The sequence below is a fragment of the Schistocerca cancellata genome, chromosome 7 (assembly GCF_023864275.1).
Source record: "Schistocerca cancellata isolate TAMUIC-IGC-003103 chromosome 7, iqSchCanc2.1, whole genome shotgun sequence".
In the NCBI taxonomy this organism is placed as follows: Eukaryota; Metazoa; Arthropoda; class Insecta; order Orthoptera; family Acrididae; genus Schistocerca; species Schistocerca cancellata.
Genome location: NC_064632.1, coordinates 125171792 through 125194306, shown reverse-complemented (window position 1 = coordinate 125194306; position 22515 = coordinate 125171792). Strand labels below are relative to the sequence as shown.

At 40.9% G+C, this 22515-nt stretch overlaps 1 protein-coding gene across 1 annotated transcript in view; it reads right to left on the bottom strand.

Moving 5' to 3' along the window:
* Window positions 1-22515, bottom strand: part of LOC126092664 (dynein axonemal heavy chain 2) — a 994477-nt gene that overhangs the window by 344519 nt on the left and 627443 nt on the right. The window contains exon 59 of the mRNA XM_049908386.1: window positions 21057-21146. Within this exon, the coding sequence (XP_049764343.1) occupies window positions 21057-21146 (90 nt within the window). The remainder of the gene's footprint in view (window positions 1-21056; window positions 21147-22515) is intronic.

Genomic DNA, 22515 nt, shown 5'->3' with positions numbered 1-22515 from the left:
GACACATACATAGCTCCATCACCACATGTCTCCTTCAACTGTCGATGAATTTCAATTGGTTTCACACCACGCAAATTCAGAAAACAAATGATTGCACGCTGTTCAAGTTAGGAAAACGTCGCCATTTTAAGTATTTAAAACAGTTCTCATTCTCGCCACTGGCGGTAAAATTCCATCTGCCGTACGGTGCTGCCATCTCTGGGACATATTGACAATGAACGTGGCCTCATTTTAAAACAATGCGCATGTTTCTATCTCTTTCCAGTCCGGAGAAAAAAATCGGAGGCCTTAGAACTTGAATGCACCTCGTAATAACCTACATCTTATCTTTAGATAAGAAGGCCAAAGAATCAGACTAGACGAACACACATCTGCAGACACACAAAAATACATTTAGACACAAATATTGAAACTACAGACTAAAAAACATGTCACGATGTGAGAATCACCAGGTATTGTAAAAGAAAGAATATGTGTACACAGGGAAATATGCACACACATATATATAGAAGGAAACAAAAGCATGTGAGTTGTGGGATAACTATAAAGCAGTAATGAGCAGGAGATAGACAAGGAAGAGGCATGAGCAAAGAAAGAAAAATGAAAGCAGGAGTGGCACTAGTCATGCTGATCATTAGGAAATGTCAGTTTAATAAATACTCTGATGAATTGTAGGTTAGTGGGACTTGAATAGTATATATAGACATAGTATCTACTAAGAGTATAGAAGTTGAGAATTAGAGGACAACTCTAGGGAGTAAAGGAAGCAGTAAAAAGTGAATGCAAAGTGTAAAATAGATTTCTATTTTTACCAGAGAATACTTACCGTATTTACTCGAATCTAAGCCGCCCTTTTTTTCCGGTTTTTGTAATCCAAAAAACCGCCTGCTGCTTAGAATCGAGTGCAAAGTGAGTGGAAGTTCTGAAAAATATTGGTAGGTGCCGCCACAACTAATTTTTTTTTTCTTTTTTCTTTATTCAATTTCAATTCCCCCCGAAGGGGGCGGGCTGGCAGCAGCTTAGTATGCCGCTCTTCAGCCTACAGACTTTGTTAGAAAGATGAAGAGAATAAATAATAAAAACAGGCGATAAAATCGGAGACTTAAAGAGTAACATGGCGAAAAGAAATTGTGGAACTTAAAACAAAGAACAGAGGGATGATGATGCTAATAAAATACATACGAAGCAAACAAGTAAAACAATAGACAGACAATAAAAAAAAACACGGTGACAGTCTGGTTTCTGTTCGCAAAAGACATAAAATTCACACCTAGCAACAGCATGGTCTCTGTTCGCAACACGAGAAAGACGAACAACACTGAATAGTCACTGGAACACTGCACTAAAAAGTTGGCAAATGTGTCATACCACAGCCGAGAGCAGGTGGGGGGAAACTGGGCAGATGATGGGAAAATAAAAAAAGGGGGGGGGAAGGAGAGTAAAAGTGAAGGGGGGGGGGGGGGGAGCCGGGAAAGGAGCTGATGGAGGATGAGGACCCATAAGAGGGGTGGGGGGCGCTGGGCAGATGTGACAGGGAGTGCAGTAGGAAGAGGAGGGGAATACAAAAGGACTCGTTGGGGGGGGGGGGGGGGTGAGAAGGGAGGTAGGGAGAGGTTGAGTGGGGAGAAAACAGGACAGAAGGGAGGAAGAGGGAGCCCAGGGAAAGGACAGAGGAAAGGAGGGGAAGTGAGGATCAGAGTTGATAGGAGGGATAAATGGAGGGAGAGAGGGCATCATCCGGGAGGGGGAGTTGATGGAAGCCACATTGGGAAAGGAGATGTAGGGTGTAGAGATGGAGGGTAGGGGGGACACAACAGTGAAGACGTGGCAGGGGGCGGGGAAGGGAGAGGAGAGGAGCAACCAGGGGGTGAGGGGGTTCAAGACGGCGGGAGGTGTAGAGGATGCGGATATGTTCGAGGAATAGGAGCAGATGGGGGAAAGGAATGAGATCATAGAGGATCCGTGTGGGGGACGGGAGGCGTATACGGAAGGCGAGGCGGAGTGCGTGACGCTCAAGGATCTGGAGGGACTTATAGACTTTTGGGGGGGGGGGGGGGGGGGCAGATATCCAGGCAGGACTGGCATAACAGAGGATGGGACGGATTAAGGATTTGTAGGTGTGGAGGATGGTAGAGGGGTGCAATCCCCATGTCCGGCCAGAGAGGAGTTTGAGGAGTCGGAGGCGGTTGTGGGCTTTGGATTGGATGGAGCGGAGATGAGGTATCCAGGTGAGGTGACGGTCAATGGTGAGGCCAAGGTAGGTGAGGGTGGGGGTGAGGCGAACAGGACGGGCGCAAACAGTAAGGGAGAAATCCAGGAGCCGGAAGGAGCGAGTGGTACGACCTACGATGATTGCTGGGTCTTGGAAGGGTTGAGTTTCAGGAGCCACTGGTTACACCATGCAGCAAAAAGGTCAAGGTGATTCTGCAGAAGGTGTTGGGACTGTTGGAGGGTAGGAGCGAGGGCGAGGAATGCGTTGTCATCAGCATATTGCAAGAGGTGTACTGGAGGGGGGGTTGGGGCATATCTGCCATGTACAAGAGGTAGAGGAGAGGGGAGAGGACAGAGCCCTGGGGCACACCTGCAGAGGGGTAGAAGGTGTGGGAATTGGCATTATGGATGGTAACATAGGAGGGGCGGTGGGAGAGGAAGGAGGCCACCAGACGGATGTAGTTGATAGGAAGGGCGTAGGTTTGGAGTTTAAACAGGAGACCGGGATGCCAGACACGGTCGTAGGCCTTTTCGAGGTCAAGGGAGACAAAAATGGCGGAGCGACGGGAGTTAAGCTGGAGGGAGAGGAGATGAGTGAGGCGGAGGAGTTGGTCATCAGCAGAGAAGGAAGGTCGAAAGCCACATTGGGTGTTTGGGAGGAGGTGGTTGTGGTGGAGGTGGTGATGGATGCGCCGGGAAAGGATGGATTCCAAGAGCTTGCTGAACACCGATGTGAGACAGATAGGACGATAGGAAGAGGCATCAGATGGAGGCTTGTTGGGTTTGGAGGACATCAGGATACAGGAGGTTTTCCACAGGTCCACAATTAACTTCTGCTGTTGAATATATGTAACGCTACACAGGCGTGCTTTGCAGGCACAAAGATAAATACTGGCGCCAAAACCTTTGCGTCAGTAAATAAATTTGAAAAAAAAAGGTGGAAGACGAGTTTTTTTTCTCCGCCCCGAGTTTTGACCACTGCATTTTCATACATTATCCAACGAAATAAATACAAATTCCGTATTGTTCATCTTCGAATGTAGGAGCATTTCAATGTGCTACAAAAATCCGACTGGCGAGACTGGGATGTTTGTAAATATGGCCAACTCTACGTTCTGAATTTTTTTCCTACCTGTGAGAAGAGATGGTTGGTAATAGGAACTTTTATGAATTGTGAATCACATGCAGTATTCTCTCCACCATAAGAATAATATGAATATAAACATTTTGCCATGTATTCTTTCGTGTTTGCTGCTATCTCATTTAAATCCTGTCTGCCTGATAAACTACGAAACTAGAGTGAGACAACAGCAAACTCGGAAGAATATACATATCATGTGATGTTTATATTCGTATTATTCTTATGCCTAGTAGTGATACAGACAGAAATGAAGCACGGCAATTGACAAGATTTTTAAATCTAAGATAACTCTAGTTCCTGTGCAGAATGTAATGTACTAAAAGATTTTCAAACGGACAAAAATTTTCGCTAAACTGTTGTTCAGAACATCTTCTATCATACGCAGTCTATTATTTAGTTCTTGTTGATCATTATCTAAAAAAGCTGCAATGTAAGTAACAAAAAATAGCAGTCTCTTGCCATTGTTTCGCTTATGAGACAGTTCCTCTCTTTTTTTTATAATAGTAAGCGGCGGTAGCGCGCACAAAAGCAAACCATGCCGTGAGCGGCGACAGTTCGTAAACACTCATTATCAGAATGCGACAAACAATGCATGACACAGTACAGTAATGCATTTTCAGCTTAGAGTGACGTAAATACCTATAACAAAGAGAACGGCACTTGTCAGATCAAAGAAAAATAAGCAATCAATTCAAACAGAGGAAGCACGTGAAAAAGGAAGGGTACCCGTATAAATAAGGATGGAGCGCCTGACGCATAGCAATGGCTACCTGGTAAAACTTAAAGCTTACGACTACTGTAGCTGTATTGTCATTCATTCGACCTAAATTGTGTCTCATATTACAATGGACCAACTTTGTTTCGATTTGGAGGTGCGGCTTAAAACTTTTCTCTCCCCTTAAATTTCGAGTCTCAAATTTCAGGTGCAGCTTATATTCGGGAAATTTTTTTCCCTTGATTTCGAGTCTCATTTTTCAGGTGCAGCTTAGATTCGAGTAAATACGGTAATTATAGTATACATAGGAATGTATACTAGGGTAATGAAGCATGAGGCCTAGTGAGAAAGGATATGGAGGGCGTACTCGGCATTTACTAAGTATATAGGGCAGGCGTACCTACATGGAGATAAGATGACCTGTGGCCTAAATATAGGAATGTTTTGTAAAGGGGTACACCTACCAGAATGGAAAGAAAAAGTGCACTCATAAGGTCAACCCACAAGCAAGGTATAGGTGCTGATCCTAGCAGAAGGGGGCAGTATTGTGACGAAAGTCACAAATTTTATGGGGATTATTCCGGAAAGTTTGAATTCTATGCACAACTAACATTATTACATTTCATGTAAGTTTACGAGTGTCAAAAAAGCATTTTGCCCACAGTTCTTCCAAACTACAAAAAATAGTAAAAATAGTATATACTAAGGAAAAGCAGTACAAAAAATGAGAATGGAAAGTAGATTACTCATGTGTCATGAACACCTGGAGTTTACGATTGGAAGTATAGAAATAAGGAAAGAGTCCTTACAATTCCTAACTACTACGGAGGCTGACCAAACCACAAATAAATGCTCATGTCTGGATCTCAAAGTAAAGTAAGAATAGAGTAAAGAAACACTCAGCTAAAGATTATTCTACAGAAAAAAACAAAGATTGTTGTTGAAGGGAAATATGAATGTATAAACATGTATAAGAAAAGTATATTGTTATGATATGAAATGTTGTTATGAGTGATATTATTTACATAATGATTGTGTATCAAATATAACATGCCCGATATGGGGGGGGGGGGGATATGTAGTGTTTCGAGAATTTCTGTGTAAATCCTATCCTAGAACCACTTGGCCTTCTGCAGTCTCTAACATATGATATTTTAGAAATGAGTGTGGGATGATAGAGTTCTACCTACTGCATGTCACATGTGTGAAGGTTTGAAATTCGGTCGTGAGAAGAATGTAGACACGGCTGTCAAATGGCAATGACAAGTACTTGTTGGGTGATCCATGGAAGTTTTAGTGAAAGTGTACAGAAGAACCATGGAGCTGCTATGTTATTCTGTGCTAATTTTGTCACTGACCATTGTTATAATAACGAGAAAGGTTGAGAAGGGACTCTTGAAAAAAACTCTTGTCTTAACCTTGTTGAAGGGAAGATATGTATTATGGTCCATGTTGAGACTGGACTTGGTGTTTAAGCCAACTTTCTCTTATATGTAAGTTAGTTTGTTTCTAATGTTTAAAGACACAAGAGGCTTACGAAGCAGTATATATTTATATGAAGAGTGAGATTTGTAATCTGTCTGAAGTTCAAATATACATCATTAGTTGAAGCAAATGAAATTGGTATGTCTACTTATTTTTATAAGTAGAGAGAGTCTTAAGAAATTCCTGTACCTGGCAGCATACTTTAGAGAAGAAAGTGAAAGAGAGTTTGCAGCAGCAGGCTAACAAGCAAGAAAACTGTCCGAGCATGTCAAGTAAGTCATCTCGTAAAAGAAGTGGAAGTTAGTATATTTACTTCACACTTAAATTGTCATCCGAAGATGTCAGAGTATGGCAACTCAGTTCGCACTGCCGTTGCTTTTTTCCTGACCTGCGTCCATGTGCGCCACACGCTGCCACAATTTTGCTTAACAGCAGGTCCGCACGGCGATGAATACCTGATGCATGTAACTTGGGCTGGCTGTAAGTTGCTCTGGCTCGTTCATGCATTTTTGCAGCACAGCTGTCACAGTTTTGCAGTTTTAAAGGAGGGCTTTCTCATGTGTATAATCTGTGCTGTCATGTCTGTGCTGTCATGTCACTATGGGTCCTTTTTCTTTTCTTTAATACCTTAAAATCCTACCATCTGTAATCTGATTACTGAACGGTGTTATTCTGTTTATTTCATAATTCTTGTTTGCATAGTTAAATATTTTAACAACAGTTCAGGTTAACTACTGACAAATTGTGGAAAAAGCTCTTGCCATTTGTAGTAACACTGTTCACGTTATGTCGCACTACCGTCCATGACGCGCTGTGCCAATGTGCGCCTCCCGCGATCTTTTTGGTGGCTACTACACCATTATTTTAGGTATTTTCAAATTCTGTATGATCTTATATGTGATCAAAAGTAGCAGGACACCCCCAAAAACATATGTTTCTTATACTGGGTGCATTGTGCTGCCACCTACTGTCAGGTACTCCTTATCAGCGACCTCAGTAGTCATTAGACATCATGAGAGCAGAATGGGGCACTCAGCGTAACTCAGGGACTTCGAACTTGGTCAGGTGATTGGGTGTCACTTGTGTCATACGTCTGTACATGACATTTCCACACTCCTAAACATCCCTAGGGTCCACTGTTTCTGATGTGATAGTGAAGTGGAAACATGAAGGGACATGTACAGCACAAAAGCATACAGGCCAAACTTGTCTGTTGACTGACACAGACCGCCGCCAGTTGAAGAGGTTCGTGATGTGTAATAGGCAGACATCTATCCAGACCATCACACAGGAATTCCAAACTGCATCAGGATCCACTGCAACTACCATGACAGTTAGGCAGGAGGTGACAAAACTTGGATGTCATGGTCATGCAGCTCCTCATAAGCCACACATTACACCGGTAAATGCCTAATGACACCTCACATGGCGTAAAGAGCATAAACATTGGATGACTGAACAGTGGAAAACTGTTGTGTGGAGTGACGAATCACAGTACACAATGTGTTGCTTCAATGGCAGGGTGTGGGTATGGTGAATGCCCAGTGAATGTCATCTGCCAGCGTGTGTAGTACCAACAGTAAAATTCAGAGGCGGTAGCGTATGGTGTGGTCATGTTTTTCATGGAGGGGGCTTGCACCCCTTGTTATTTTGCATGGCACTATCACAGCAGAGGCCTATATTGATGTTTTAAGCACCTTCTTGCTTCCCACTGGTGAATAGCAATTCAGGGATGGCAATTGCATCTTTCAACATGATCGAGCATCTGTTCACAATGCACGGCCTTTGGCAGAGTGGTTACACAACAATAACATCCCTGTAATGGACTGGCCTGCACAGAGTCCTGACCTGAAACCTATGGAACACATTTGGGATGTTTTGGAATGCCGACTTCATGCCAGGCCTCACCGACTGACATCAATACCTCTCCTCTGCATAGCACTCCATGAAGAATGGGCTGTCATTCCCCAAGAAACCTTCCAGCACCTGATTGAACGTATGCCTGAGACAATGGAAGCTGTCATCAAGGCTAAGAATGGGCCAACACCATACTGATGGAGTGTGCCACGAACTTGTAAGTCATTTTCAACCAGGTGTCCGGATACTTTTGATCACATAGTGTATTATCATAACAAAGACAGACATGAAACTATAAAGCCCCCTAAAGTACAATTATATATGCCTGCTACCTCTCCAGACACTGAAGAGATAGCCGTAATGAGTGCTAGACAAACAAAATTATTTAGTATATTAAGGAAGGCAAAAATTTACTTAAACTGGTGAGTGACAAAGCAAGAGAAGTAAAAATGATAGGAAAACATGGAGAGGGGGCAGCAGGGGGAGGGGAGTAATGAAACTTCTAACTTCCCTTACAAACTTTTCCTCCAGCATTAAGGGATAAACACAAATCAAATTGGTCTGATAGCCAAATGTGCATCACCAAATATGTTCCTTTTCTAATGTAGTGTGTAAAGAAAGGTAACATTTTGTCAATGAATAATAACTACAGGATAGTTAATGTTAACAACCTGATTTATGGCCTAACAATTTATTTTTTGTATTGTATCCAATTACAAATGTTATGATAATAATGAAACAATGGGAAGTCCAGGATGGAATAGCAGCAATATGGAAAGTAATCAATTTTTGAAAACCCAAGATTATTGGATCTATAAAAAATTTACTAATCAAGCGGCGGTGGGAGAAAATGCATAAACATATATAAAGGTTATGGAAATGTGCAAGTTTTCAGAGCCAGTTTCTTCTGGCAGAAGGGGAATAAAGACTGATAACTTCAAAAGTACTGGTGAGATTTTGGAAGCAGGGAGAGTCCCGAAAAGTCACCCAGAACCCCATGTCAGAAATGACTTACCAGACATGATGTCTTTCCTTCCCATCCCATCCAATAAGTCTCCTCTGATCCGAGGTTCTGGGGGACTTTTCCAAACACTCTACATTTTACAAACCCCACCAGTCCTTTTCCTTCATATCTCTTCATTTCCCTTCTGACAGAAGAAATGACCACTGGCTTGGAAAGGCTGCACCTAAAGAAGCCACTGGCTCTGGAAGCTTGCACATTTCCTTAACCTTTATATGTGTCTATGTGTTTTCTTCTGCTGCTGCTTAGTGAGCAGATTTTTTTATCTATACAATAATATTTTCAACAGTGTGGTAAAGATGGACTGCTACTCGGGACACAGAGGAAGCATTGTATTGCAGAAAGGCACAATGAAAAGAATATCAGAAATGTTCATACTTTTGGACAATGTCCTTCCTCACAAGTTGGACTCTCACATATTCCCACAACAACAAATCACACATACGATCTCCAGCCACTTGGGTAAAAATGCGACTGCATCTAACATGAGCAGCAAGCTGCTGTGGTTGGTAGTCAGGGTAAGGAGACACGGATAAGGAGGGAGGAGTAGCACGGTAGCAGTGGGGAAGATACTGGTGCTGCCTGTGGGAACATGCTGGAACATGGAGAGGACATGACAGGGCTGCAAGATGCAAAACACCATGATGCTGTTCTGGGAGGGAGCAGGAGAGAGGAAACATAAGAGACAGAAGTAGAGGCGAGGAAAGGATTGTAGCTGCATTTGGTGGGATGGAAGGCATGTGTATATTGTAGTGAGAGCAGGGTAAAGAATCGGCTGGTGGGGAGAGAATTTCAGAGCGGGTGGGGGATTATGGGGACAAAGGACATGCATAGGGAGGATTCCCAGGTGTGCAGTTCAGAGAAGCTGTTTCTGGTGGGAAGAATCCAGATGGCACAGTCTGTGTAGCAGTCACTAAAGTGAAGCACATCACACTGGGTGGCACATTCAGCAACTGTATCATCCAGTTGCCTCTTGGCCACAGTTTGGCGATGGTCATTCATGCAGCATGTTACTAGTCATGCCCACATAGAATGCAGCAGAGTGGACACAGTTAAGTTTCTAGATCACTTGCCTGCCTTTTATAGTTGGCCCTGACTTTAATGGGGTATGAGATGCCAGTAACAGGACTGGAGCAGGTGGTAGTGGGAGGATGTATGGGACATGTCTTGCATCTACACTTATTGCAAGGGCATGAGCCATGAGGCAAGGGGTTGGGAGCAGGGGTGAAGTAGGGATGGGCAAGTATATTGCGTGGCTTGGGTGAACGGCAGAATACTATTTTGAGAGTGGTAGAATAACAGGGAGGGTATTCCTCATTTCAGGGCAAGATGAGAGATAGTTGAAACCCTGGTGGAGAATGTGAGTGAGTTCTTGATAGTCCTGTGCCACTAGAGGAGTGCTGCTCTGTGGTTAGAATGTGAATAAATGGTGGATTGTAAGTGATTGGTGAGACGAGGCATGGGAGATCTCTTTCCAGACAATGTTGTGAGGGTAAATTTTGGTCTGTGAAGGCCTCCTGTTGACAATATAGATGCAACAGCCACAGATGGCTTTGTGTTATCTATTGGACTTCTTGGTGTCGAGTGGGTGGTAGCTGTTGAAGCAAAGGTATTGCTGGTGGTTGGTAGGTTTAAGGTACACAGGGGTACAGAAGTAGCCATCCCTGAGATTGAGGTTTAGGTTGACATCAAGGAAGGTGGCTTGTAGGGCTAATGACAACATGGTGAAGTGAATGGGAGAGAATGTATTGATGTTCTGCAGAATTGAGGATAGGATAACCTCACCCTCACTCCTTATCTTGAAGACGTCATCAATGAATCTGAACCAGGTGATGTGTTTGTTATTATGGCTCGTTAGGACAGATACCTCTAGACAGTCAGGAGTACGTAGGTGAACAGAGGATTAAGGATGGGTGGAGGTGCAAACTTATCAGGCAGGATTAAATAATGAAATACTGAATACGATCTGTGGAATCCTGCCTGACTCAGTTTAGTCCCCCGTTCAACCATGATTACCTGTACTGCCCCAAAATCACCCCCTGTTAATTTTCCAGAATTTCCTAACCTTGAACCTTGCCTCACCATTATTCCTCAAAACCCTCAACATGGAAACCAACCTCACACCTGCACAAAGAACCACAACACTATGCCTAAAATCTAACCCTGACCTTAAGGTGGGTTTCCACATGCAACAAAAATGACGCCACTTGGCTGGTACTTGAGTGGCATCATCTAAGTTGTGTGTGGTTGCTGAGGTCAGTCACAGAAAGATTTGCAGGAAGCTAGCTGTGTGAAATTCCTAGGAACGCAACTAGATAAAAATCTATCATGGGGATCACATATACAGTACCTTGCAAATAAATTAAATAGCCTAGCATTTGCAGTACAATGCTATCAATATGGGCATAAGAAAATAAGTATATCACAGCTACTTTGAGTTAGTAATAAGGTATGGAATTGTATTTTGGGGTAACTCAAACCATATGTGTCAAATACTAAAACTTCAGAAAACCATCATTAGAAATATGCACAATGTAGGGTGAAGAAAATCATGTCACCCACTCTTAAAAAATCTAAGTACACTAAGTGTTCCCTCAGTATACCCTCAGTATACATATATTATTTATTTGTAGCAAATCATTTTCGACTTGATTACAACACCAGAAATCAAAATAATTTTATGCCGCTCACCCACCATTTAAAACTTTAAGCTCAAACTCCGCATTATATGGGCATGAAAATTTATAACAAAATCAAAGAAAGAGAACCGCTCAGCATAAATTTAGAAACACTGAAGAAATCCTTATATGTTACTTTTCAGCAGAAGAATTCATAAATGACAACCTGAAAATTTGAGCAGAAGAGAGCAAGTACTTAGAACTGTTAATCTTAAAAGTTTGTTACTTTTGAAGAAAAATTATTAATTGCTTAATTAAGTATATTATAAGAAAAAATGTAAACCAGTTTTTGTGTTTTGATGGGTCTCCAGTACATTAAGTCAATGGCTTGAAATTGTATGTTACGAGACAATACTTCTACTCATACTTCTACTATGATGCCATCTTATAAAAACTACTTACCAGTCTTGTGGATAACATGGCAGCACACTTCAGAGCATGCATTGCTGTCCCTGCTAAGAACCACATCCTGCCATTTGCAAGGTTCAAGGAGACAACATATAACACACTGACTTCAGCGCAATTACTGTCTTTGAATAATTTCTGTTCATCTCATCGTGTACTTCTTTCTGTTACCTTCTGTACTACACTGCAGCATTTATTTCTAAATATGATCCAAGATTCATGGAGCTATGTTACTTGTCAGTGATACATGATGCAAATGTTACATTCGTCCCTAAGGTTTGCACACGAGTGATCATGCTCACCCCAATAACTTCTCTTTTGAAGGCATTATATGCCACCAAATGCATGATACAGTAATCAGCACCAACATGACACCATAGTCATGCTATGGCCATCTAGAGGAATCCTTCCTAGCCACCCAGAATAACAAACCACTCACCTGGTTCAGATTTTTTGATGGTATCATGATCTGGGCTGAGAGTGAGGACATCATATCCACATTCCGCCACAATATCCCAACACATCCACCCTCATTCACTTCTCCTAGTCCTACTCAGCCCAACAAGCGACCTTCCTTGATGTCAACTTCAACTTCAAGGATGGCTACATCAGTACTTCCATCCATATCAAACCTACCAACCACAAATAACACCTTCACTTTGATACTTGTCACCCATTCCACACCTAGCCATCCATCACTGTCACATCTATACTGGCAACAGTCCTTCTGCAAACAAACCAAGGTTTTCTCAGACTAAGCTACCCTCCCAACATTATCTAGAAACAGATCCCCCAGGCCTTGTCTCACCAGTCATCTACCATCCACATTCCAGCCACAGATAACCACTCCTCTCATGACACACTCAGGACTGAAACAACTGAATCACAGTCTGGAGTTATGACTATCTCTCACCTTGCCTTGAAATGACAAATATTCTCCCTACTATCCTTCCCAGCCCTCTGCTGTTCAACCAAGCTACGCAACATCTTTATCCTGCTTCACCCCTTGCCTCATGGTTCATATCCCTGCAGTAGTCCCAGATACAAGACCTGTCCCACACGTCCTCTCACTACCACCTACCCAGTCCTGTCATGGCATCTCCTACCACATTAAAGGCAGGGCCACCTGTGAAAGCAGCCATGTGATCTACAAACTTAGTTGCATCCACTGTGCTGCATTCTACGTAGGCATGACTACTGGCACACTGTCTGTCTGCATGAATGGCCACCACCAAACTGTGGCCAAGAGACAGCTGGACCACCAAGTTGCTAACGTGCTGCCCAACATGATGTGCTACACTTTAATGACTGCTTCAAGCCTCTGCCATCTGGATTCTTTCCACCAACATCAACTTTTCTGAATAGCACAGCTGAAAATTCTTCTTACAACATATCCTTCATTCAAGTAACCCTGCTGGTCTGAACCATCCCTTTGTCCCTGTCCTCCATCTGTCATTTCCCTTCCCTGCTCCTACTACAAAACAAACAAGCCTTCTATCCCACCAATGCAACAAACGTCCTTTCCTCTTCTCTACTTTGTTTCCTGCTCCTCCCCAGTTACCGCCCTTGAGCACATCATCCTGATGCTGCACCTATCATCCTTATTATGTCCCCACCATGTCACTGCATGTTCCCACATGCAGCACTAGTATCTTCTCTCACTACTAACCTGCTATTCCTCCCTCCCTGCCTTTGCCTCTTCCCTACCACCCCAGCAGATTGCTGCTCATGTCAGAGATAGTAGCCATGTGTGTGTGTATATGTGTGTGTGTGTGTGTGTGTGTGTGTGTGTGTGTGTGTGTGTGTGTGATTTGCTGTTGTGTGAATGTGTGAAACTTCGACTCCTGAGAAAGGATTTTGTCCAAAAGCTTAAATACAGCTTGTTTGGAAATTCTTTTTAAAGGGGAGTGAGTACATAATATTTTGAGTAGGATTCCGTTTCCATTCTATGACAATTTCAATTCAGATGTGTGACTCACCATGTCTACTATGGGAAAGAGAAAAGTCTCAGAATTGCTTGTCCTGGTATGCAACAAGGTAGACAGGATGGTGAGCACATCAGATGGTCACCTGATGTTACTTAATGTCTGCCTTGCTACAAGCCTCCTGTAGAGACAGAGGAAGATCTGGTGACAGAAGTTCTTGCCACTGCACTAGACAGTGAAGAGACACCATCTGGAATGGAGAGTGGGTATCAGAACATGATATGTAGGTACAATACCTGTAACAATGTTGGTGGTTGCCACATCAAGCTGCTGTTGTAATGCAACAGCACTGTTCTGTATGTATAGTATGTTGGGTTCTTTTTTGTTTCTGAATAATGTAAACATGCTATGTTTAAGTGTTAATACAAATAAATGTGCTGAAGTGATAAATGGATGTTTTTTTATGTTCCCATTCATATTGTTCTGTAATAATTGTCACACTTAATTCATTTCCTCAAGCAGAAGTGGATGAGTTAAACATCTGAACTGAAACTGCCATAGAATGGAAATGGTATGTTTCTGGACATAGGTTCCTATTCAAAATATTACATACTCACTCCCTTCTATAAATTTTTGAACACCCTGTATTTTTTATATTCTTTTCATTGTACCTGTCTGTAGCTCAACTCCTCCTTTAAATTGTGAATAGCAATCTATACCTTCCATACTCTTAAAATAATAATCTTGCTTCATTGTTCAGAAATATGTATTTTATTCTATTTTGAAGAAAAAAAAATTAATTATTAAAATGTTTGCAAATGTATGCATGAATAAAACATAAAAAAACAACCACTGAATATATACGGATTAATGTTGAAACTTAATACTAGACAAGATTAATGAATATAACCTCAAAATTTGGATAATTGTCAAAAAGACCAATTTTCAGTTGTAAGAGTACTATTTTACAAAACACATAGCAAAAGAAAAACTTAAACAGCTTATAATGCAATAAATTATGTAAATTTGCTGAAATGTTTGTTTAGTTTTAATGAAATTTAGAATGATGTAATATTGTCAGTCGAATGCTTAAAAATTATACAATAATAGGCTGTGGAAGCCAAGGTGGCTGTCTGTTTTTGGAAACAAATTACAGCACTAGCTGGATTTTTTACACATAAAACTGTGACTGATACTGTAATTTGTTTCCAATTCATTACTACAGATGTAGATGCCTTAAACCATCATGTTCAACATGCTGGACAAAGGCTACCTTTTTTGTCACCAATCAGTGTACAACGAATATATCATTAGGATAGGGCAATGGAATTTGGTATTAATGGACTATGGCAGTGTCTTTCCTGGGCTCATGATCGGATTGGTTGTGCCCTAGCCAACTGGAAAACCATGGTCTGGCCTGATGAGTACCAATTTCACTTAGTAACAGCTGATGGTAAGGTCTGAGTGTGTCACAGATCACACAAAGCCATGGATCCAAGTTGTTAACAAGGCACTGTGCAAGTCAGGTGGCTCCATAATCGTCTGGGGTGTGTTTGCACAGAATGGACTAGGTTCTCTAGTCCAACTGAACTGCTCGTTGACTGGAAATGGTTATGTTTGGTTAGTTGCAGACCATTTGCTGCGATTCAAGGACTTCATGTTACCAAACCATGATGGAATTTTTGTGGATGCCAATGTACCATATCACTGGGCCCCAGCTATTTGTGATCAGTTTGAAGAACATTCTGGAAAATTTGAGCAAATGATTTTGCACCTAGATCACCTGAAATGAATTCAATCTAAAATTTATGGGACATAATCAAATGGTTAGTTTATGCACAAAATTCTGCACCAGAAACACTTTTGTAATTATGGATGGCAACAGAGGCAGCATGGATCAATATTTCTACATGGGTCTTCCAATTACTTGTTGAGCCCAAGCCACACTGAGCAGCTGCAGTAAATTGGACAAAAGGTGGTCCCTCACAATATTAGGAGGTATCTCATGACTTTTGTCGCCTCGGTGTATTTAATATGCATAGGAAGATGCACACATTATAACAGCTCCCTCTTAATACCATGGAATTTACTCCCCCTCCCCTCATATCTTAAAATGTGGACTATCATCCCATACTTTCATGTAGTCAGAATTTTATCCATACCACTTTCCTCAATGATTCTGTGAAGGTGCTCTTTATTACACTATATACTGACTTAATTTTTCAGCATACTTCTGTAACACACCATTTCCAACATTATAATTATCTTGTTTTCTGGTTTCCCCTATTTCCATGAATAACATCTGAAATCAGTAATTCTGATAATAAAATCAAATATATATTGGCGACAGTCAAAAAAGAGACACCAGAAACTCAGTTAAGGAATGCAATGACTTTGTTACGAAAGAAAACAGTGAAATAGTAAATCATAGTATCCAGGCAGCAAATGTATTTAATATCCACTTTCTTGCAGCAGTTCAAAAGATTGGCATGGACCACTCAAGCAATAGAATATATGCAAGAAGTGTAGTCCTTGACAATGAGGGTCAACAGGCACAAATGAGTCTAAAACATGCTGTCAATGAATAGAGAGAAGAAATTATATGTAATCAATTAGCTAATTGTTTCCTCCTCCCTCCCCCCTTGAGACAAATGGAAGAATATGGAACAAAGATTTAGCAATGTTCATGAGCAAATCACAGACACATAAGTAACGCTAAATGTATTTGAACAGACTAAATATTGGAATGTATCAATGAATTCACCAACTACTGTTACTGGTTGGGTGGAACGTATAAATGAACAACTCGAGAAGAAGGTGCAAGAGAGAATTGATTCTACTATATACAAATCTAATTCTTCAGGTGATTTAGTTAAAAATGAAGGTAAATTTCAAGAGAGTATGGAAGGAACTAGAGAAAACAAAAGAAAAGTTAAGTAAAAATCAGGTTAAAGATGATAATAAATTATCAGGAGTTTTCCTAATTTTACTCCAGATAGTGAAGTTTCTCTGCCCTATTTTTTAAGAGTTTTCTCTAGATTCTTACCAAAGATGTGGGGAGATTCTAAATAATAGATTCTGTACATAAGTTACCTGGTAGGTGACGCAGTTGAATGGGAAATTGCTTATTCACAAGAGTTTTAAATCTTGGGACAATTTCCAGGAAAATTTTTAGAAGAAATGTTGGTCAAAAAGCACACAAGGGAAGGTAAATAGGAATTTCAGATATTTAAGTAAAATTAAAGAAGACAAAAAGGAACGTTTGACGTGGAGTGTCAACAACCTTGTGTATATACTAAACAAACTGAGATGTGAGGTTTGATTGTTGTAACTGGAAATGCATCCAGAAGTACATTTTCAACACCACTGGTACTCAGGAATAATATTTAAGTGCTATAGATCCTCAGGAGAGTCTGCACCCTTTGCAGATTTGGCGGAGTGACAACCGCCACGTTCTCAGTTAACGGCTTCACTCTTTCCTAATTTGTTTTCCCTCTGGCAGTTTCTTGTACTTTTACTTTCCTATAATCCACAAATGAATTTTCCTTCTACTATCTCTTCATAATAACATTAGTCACACATACATTGTAGAGAATTAGAATCATGTACATAATTATTGCGCTGAAGACCAATACAAACTACTGCAGACATAAAATTATATTAATTAGTAAATAAATATTAACTACATGTACTAAACATCTTTGATTATAAAAACATAGTTGTTCATAGTTGTTGACAATGTAATAAGCTGATCCACACTGGAGTCATCAAGTGCAATATGCAGGTCATTATGCTAATGAGTAATTAAACCACTTTCTCACAGATCAATACCATGGAATGGGTCAATAAGTATAATATCTTGAAAATAATAGCCTCAGAAAGACAATATAGTCTTGATGAAGTTCTTGAATGGAATGTTAATGATTTACTTATTGTATATGTGGATCACAACATATAAATTCTAGAACACACAGTAATCGGCATAGTACAACAGAAATTTTCTTGCCTCTGATTTCAACCACCTCCATGATCTTACCTGTCCAAAATTCACACTGGTAAGCACACAAGTACACTGGCCACAATCTATTACAAGCAATTTTTGGATCTCTTTTCAGGGTCTGTGTTGGTGAACCAAAGAAGCATGGGTAGAGAAACTTCACTATCTGGGTATGCTGAATATCTTCATCCTCTGGCTCCACAGTGAAGAAACTGTGAGGGAGGGAATCCCGGAGAGGAGAGGTATGGAAATCAGTCTTTGGCGTCTGTCCTCTATCCTACTCTTCTTAGGACCTAACACTTCTTGTCTTACTTTTCCTCTTCTTATCCATATTCAATAGTTTCTATCACAGAAGTCCTTCTTAATTCCATTTCAAACATTGATACACAAACCTGTTTTCACAGGAATGCCCAAGAAGTAACATATACAAGCGTGTGTGCATCCCCACCCCCTCCGCTCTCCACACACACACACACACACACACACACACACACACACACACACACCACATACATAAGTATGGTAGAAAGACATAGAGAACATAAGTTAACAGAACCCCTATTGTAATGTCCTGTATGTTAGCAACATGTTAGCTGGTGAAAAGAAAGGGAATTGCGCCCATTCCCAAAATTTAGTTATGACATGCTGACATCCAAGCAAAATATTTGCAAATTGTCTCGGAGTACAATGAGAATGTGACAGCAAATGAGTCGAGTAATATACGACCGTACAATCATCCATCCAGAACATTAACCAAGAAATAGGTGAAAGTTTTTCTAGATCAGGAGGAGGGATGAAACTGTCACTTGCAAATAGGTTTAATTGATCAGGTGAATTCATATCTATAAGGAGAAATTTCTTCAAACAGATGAATGGGGAATGAGGGGGTATTTGACTTTTCTGAGTTGTAAAAACTGTATGTTGGAGGAAAAGTTTAGGTGAACTAAGGTGAACTCAGGGAAGGGAGGACCTATACAGAGGTTAGATGAAACCACAGAAGGGATGACTGTGTTAGGGGGATAGATTTTGAGAGGAAAATAACACTGTAAAGATTATAAGTGATTGAGAAGTAGGTTTCTACAGAAGAAGGTGTTTAAACAGTTCTTACAGAAGTTAGGAGTGGTAGTGAATTTTGTTTCCCATTTTAGAAGAGTTCCTAAACTAGTAAAGTATAAGGAGACTTACTTTTATCAAGCAGGGTAGTGAAAGAGTTATATCCACACATACCCGAACGTAAAGGAGATGTCAGAGCTTTGCGACAGATGGTATAGTGTTGTGATTACCTTGCAATATGTTGTTCCCAATATGATGAAGTAATTTTCATTTAAAAGATATGTAAATGGCCTATGTATAAACTTGGGTAAATCACAGCAACAAGTTGGTGATTACCTTATTAAATATAAAGAGGTGACAACGAAAATTTAATATACAGCAGAAAATTAAAACAAAGATTATTTATCATTAACTGAATTTTCCGTTAATAGTTAATAGCCAAGTTTTGTACAGCACAAATTGTGAGAGAAATGATATATTAATATGTGCAGTTAATATGAGGTACATGTGCACAGTATATCTGCAAGATGGAACGACGAATTTAGTGGCTCCACCTGCTACAGGCTGGTTGTTCTCAGATGTCATAGTTTGGGCATGCTTTAAAGTCATAGAAGAATGGCACTCACAATAACAATAGTGACATCCTAGAAGCAAATATGAAAGGTTTTGAACAGTAATTCTGACACTAATTCTCCTGATTTGTCAAAATGTATTAATGTAGTGGATTCTAATGAGACATGACATGTAGTTCAAGCAACTGTAATAAAATTGTATTATACTCTAACATTTTCCTTACAACCGGAGACTGTATGGTACTGGGGTGCAAGAATCACATGTCTCTCGTGGGCGATTTGCATATTGTGTGCAACCGATCTTCTTCTCAGGACAGACGGCTGTGTCGATCTTCAAAATGATTCTTCTCTGAAGATAATGTTCTGGTTAGGGAAATATTAGTGATTACTTTTGAATACATTGTGAGAGTGATCTTTACTAACAAAAACAGTCTTGATCACAATTTATTTATTACAGTAACTGGTTTTGCCCACTACTGTGGTCATCTTCAGACCAATGAGTAAGAACCTCCTTCTGGTGGTAAATCACTAGAAGTAGATTCTTACTCATTGGTCTGAAGATGACAACACTAGTGGTCAAAACCGGTCACCATAATAAATAAATTGTGATGAAGACTGTTTTTGATAGTAAAAATATTACTGAACTACTTCTCTACCATTGAAATAATTCATTACTCTCAGAACACCTTTATATCATTTCTGCTATATTTTCTCTTCACAGTAACACAACTACACAAGTTTCACATGTTCTTTCAAGTCTCATAAATCAACTACGTCTGGAAAACTTGAGTACTTAACATATGCCATTACAGTCTCTTATGGTTAAATAACCCTTGTCAAACCAGTTCTTGCTCCTAGCAAGTCAAACAACAGTGTATACGAGTCTATAGATAAAACCTATTTCATTTGTTCCCAACAGTCACTACTATTTCACTGCCAAAGAGTAGCCCTTGATTACTCCTTGTACTGGTCATACGGCTTCCAAGGCGTGCACAGCCACCACTTGTCAGCACAGATACACCGCCAGAACTTTAATCTTGTAACACACACCCATCATGCAACATATGTAAACCGTGGCGCAGTAGACACATTTCCATTCACACACACTCATCCTTAAAATATCGTGTGTTCGAGATAGTGAAAACATGAGTGTCTCTAGAATTTACCCCAAAGTTCTTGAGGCACTACAATACATGTCTGATGGAAGTTATCTATCAACGTATAAAAAAGCATTAATAGACAGACCATTTAGCACTGAAGACACTGCACAGGAGAAGCAGTTCCCAAAGAAGAATAGAAGCATTTTTATTTGGATCTGACCAGCATGTCCAAATTGTAATTAATTCATGACATAGGCAACCACAGAAATTATTGGGTAATTCCAGAGGCAGATACATACGGGGGCGCGAGGAGCATGCACCTCCCCCCTTGGGAGGCCATATGCACTGCCACCCGTGCCGCCTCCACCAGTCAGCCTGCACGTTATTCATTCATTTCTTTCGTCAGTTGATTCAACTGAATCGAGTAATCAAGCAGTTGTTCTTTTCTATGTAGCACGTGTGTCCATGTCATCATGTTTCTTACATTTCTGTCTGGCACACAGGGATTGACTTAATAGCTCTGTTGAACACTAACCCTGACATTGATTGTCCTGTAGATGATGTAATTAACCAATTTGCCAGGAAGAATAGGTGCATAGAATTCATCATTTAAGGAAGAGAACCACAATTGCAACTCTTTTATATTATAAGATGGCATTGTCTTGTACACATGTTTAATGAGTTTAATAAAAATTTATTAAAACTTTGTATGCAAGTTGATTTTTTATTTTATTTTTTTTTTTTTTTTTTTTACCGTAAAAGAAAAGGTAGCTCAAGATACCGTATCTTTAGCACCCCCTTCTTGAAGTTTTTCTGTATCTGCCACTGGGTTATTCTATTTATAAAACATTAATCCTAGACAAGAAATATTAGTAAGACTTTGTGATACTACTTACTTCATCGAACTCCTCTGCCTTGAATAGATTTGGTACTTCTCCACTACTTAAGACATTATTAATTACTTCAACAAAGGCTTCATCTGCAATCTAAAAGGAAAATTACTTTAACATTATTCATTATAGAAAATAAGCCTGGCACACTGTTGAGTAGTGCCAATTTATTACTTGCTATAGTATGAACAACTACTTTTATAATACAAACAGCTACTTTTAAAAAGTTCCTTAACATTAAAAATATTCATGTCCAGGCTAAACAATATTTATGTTTAGTACACAAATTCCATAACTTCATATACAAAAATTTGTTTGGCAGGATTAAGTAATGTTGTCTTTCAAAGCAGTACCTCTTTATAAACACCTTCCTGGCAGTTCTCCTTCAATCACTTTGCATCCATATTTTTCTTTTACTGTCTTTTTTTTCTGCTTCCTTTAGATCATCCATTCTCTACCCCCTAATTTTAAACACTAACACATAATCTGTTCTTTTTTCCTAAGAATCTATTGGAGTCTTCTGTTAGTCCAATACACCATTCACTTCGTACCTCTAACATTATGTTTACTATCACTCTTTTATCTACCTCTGTATTTCATCATATCATACTGCTTTGGAAAGAACTGGGTTCAATTCCCTTGCTTCCAAGGATTGCTTTATGTGAAAAGACTGGAGCAAAGTAGATATATACACTCCTGGAAATGGAAAAAAGAACACATTGACACCGGTGTGTCAGACCCACCATACTTGCTCCGGACACTGCGAGAGGGCTGTACAAGCAATGATCACACGCACGGCACAGCGGACACACCAGGAACCGCGGTGTTGGCCGTCGAATGGCGCTAGCTGCGCAGCATTTGTGCACCGCCGCCGTCAGTGTCACCCAGTTTGCCGTGGCATATGGAGCTCCATCGCAGTCTTTAACACTGGTAGCATGCCGCGACAGCGTGGACGTGAACCGTATGTGCAGTTGACGGACTTTGAGCGAGGGCGTATAGTGGGCATGCGGGAGGCCGGGTGGACGTACCGCCGAATTGCTCAACACGTGGGGCGTGAGGTCTCCACAGTACATCGATGTTGTCGCCAGTGGTCGGCGGAAGGTGCACATGCCCGTCGACCTGGGACCGGACCGCAGCGACGCACGGATGCACGCCAAGACCGTAGGATCCTATGCAGTGCCGTAGGGGACCGCACCGCCACTTCCCAGCAAATTAGGGACACTGTTGCTCCTGGGGTATCGGCGAGGACCATTCGCAACCGTCTCCATGAAGCTGGGCTACGGTCCCGCACACCGTTAGGCCGTCTTCCGCTCACGCCCCAACATCGTGCAGCCCGCCTCCAGTGGTGTCGCGACAGACGTGAATGGAGGGACGAATGGAGATGTGTCGTCTTCAGCGATGAGAGTTGCTTCTGCCTTGGTGCCAATGATGGTCGTATGCCTGTTTCGCGCCGTGCAGGTGAGCG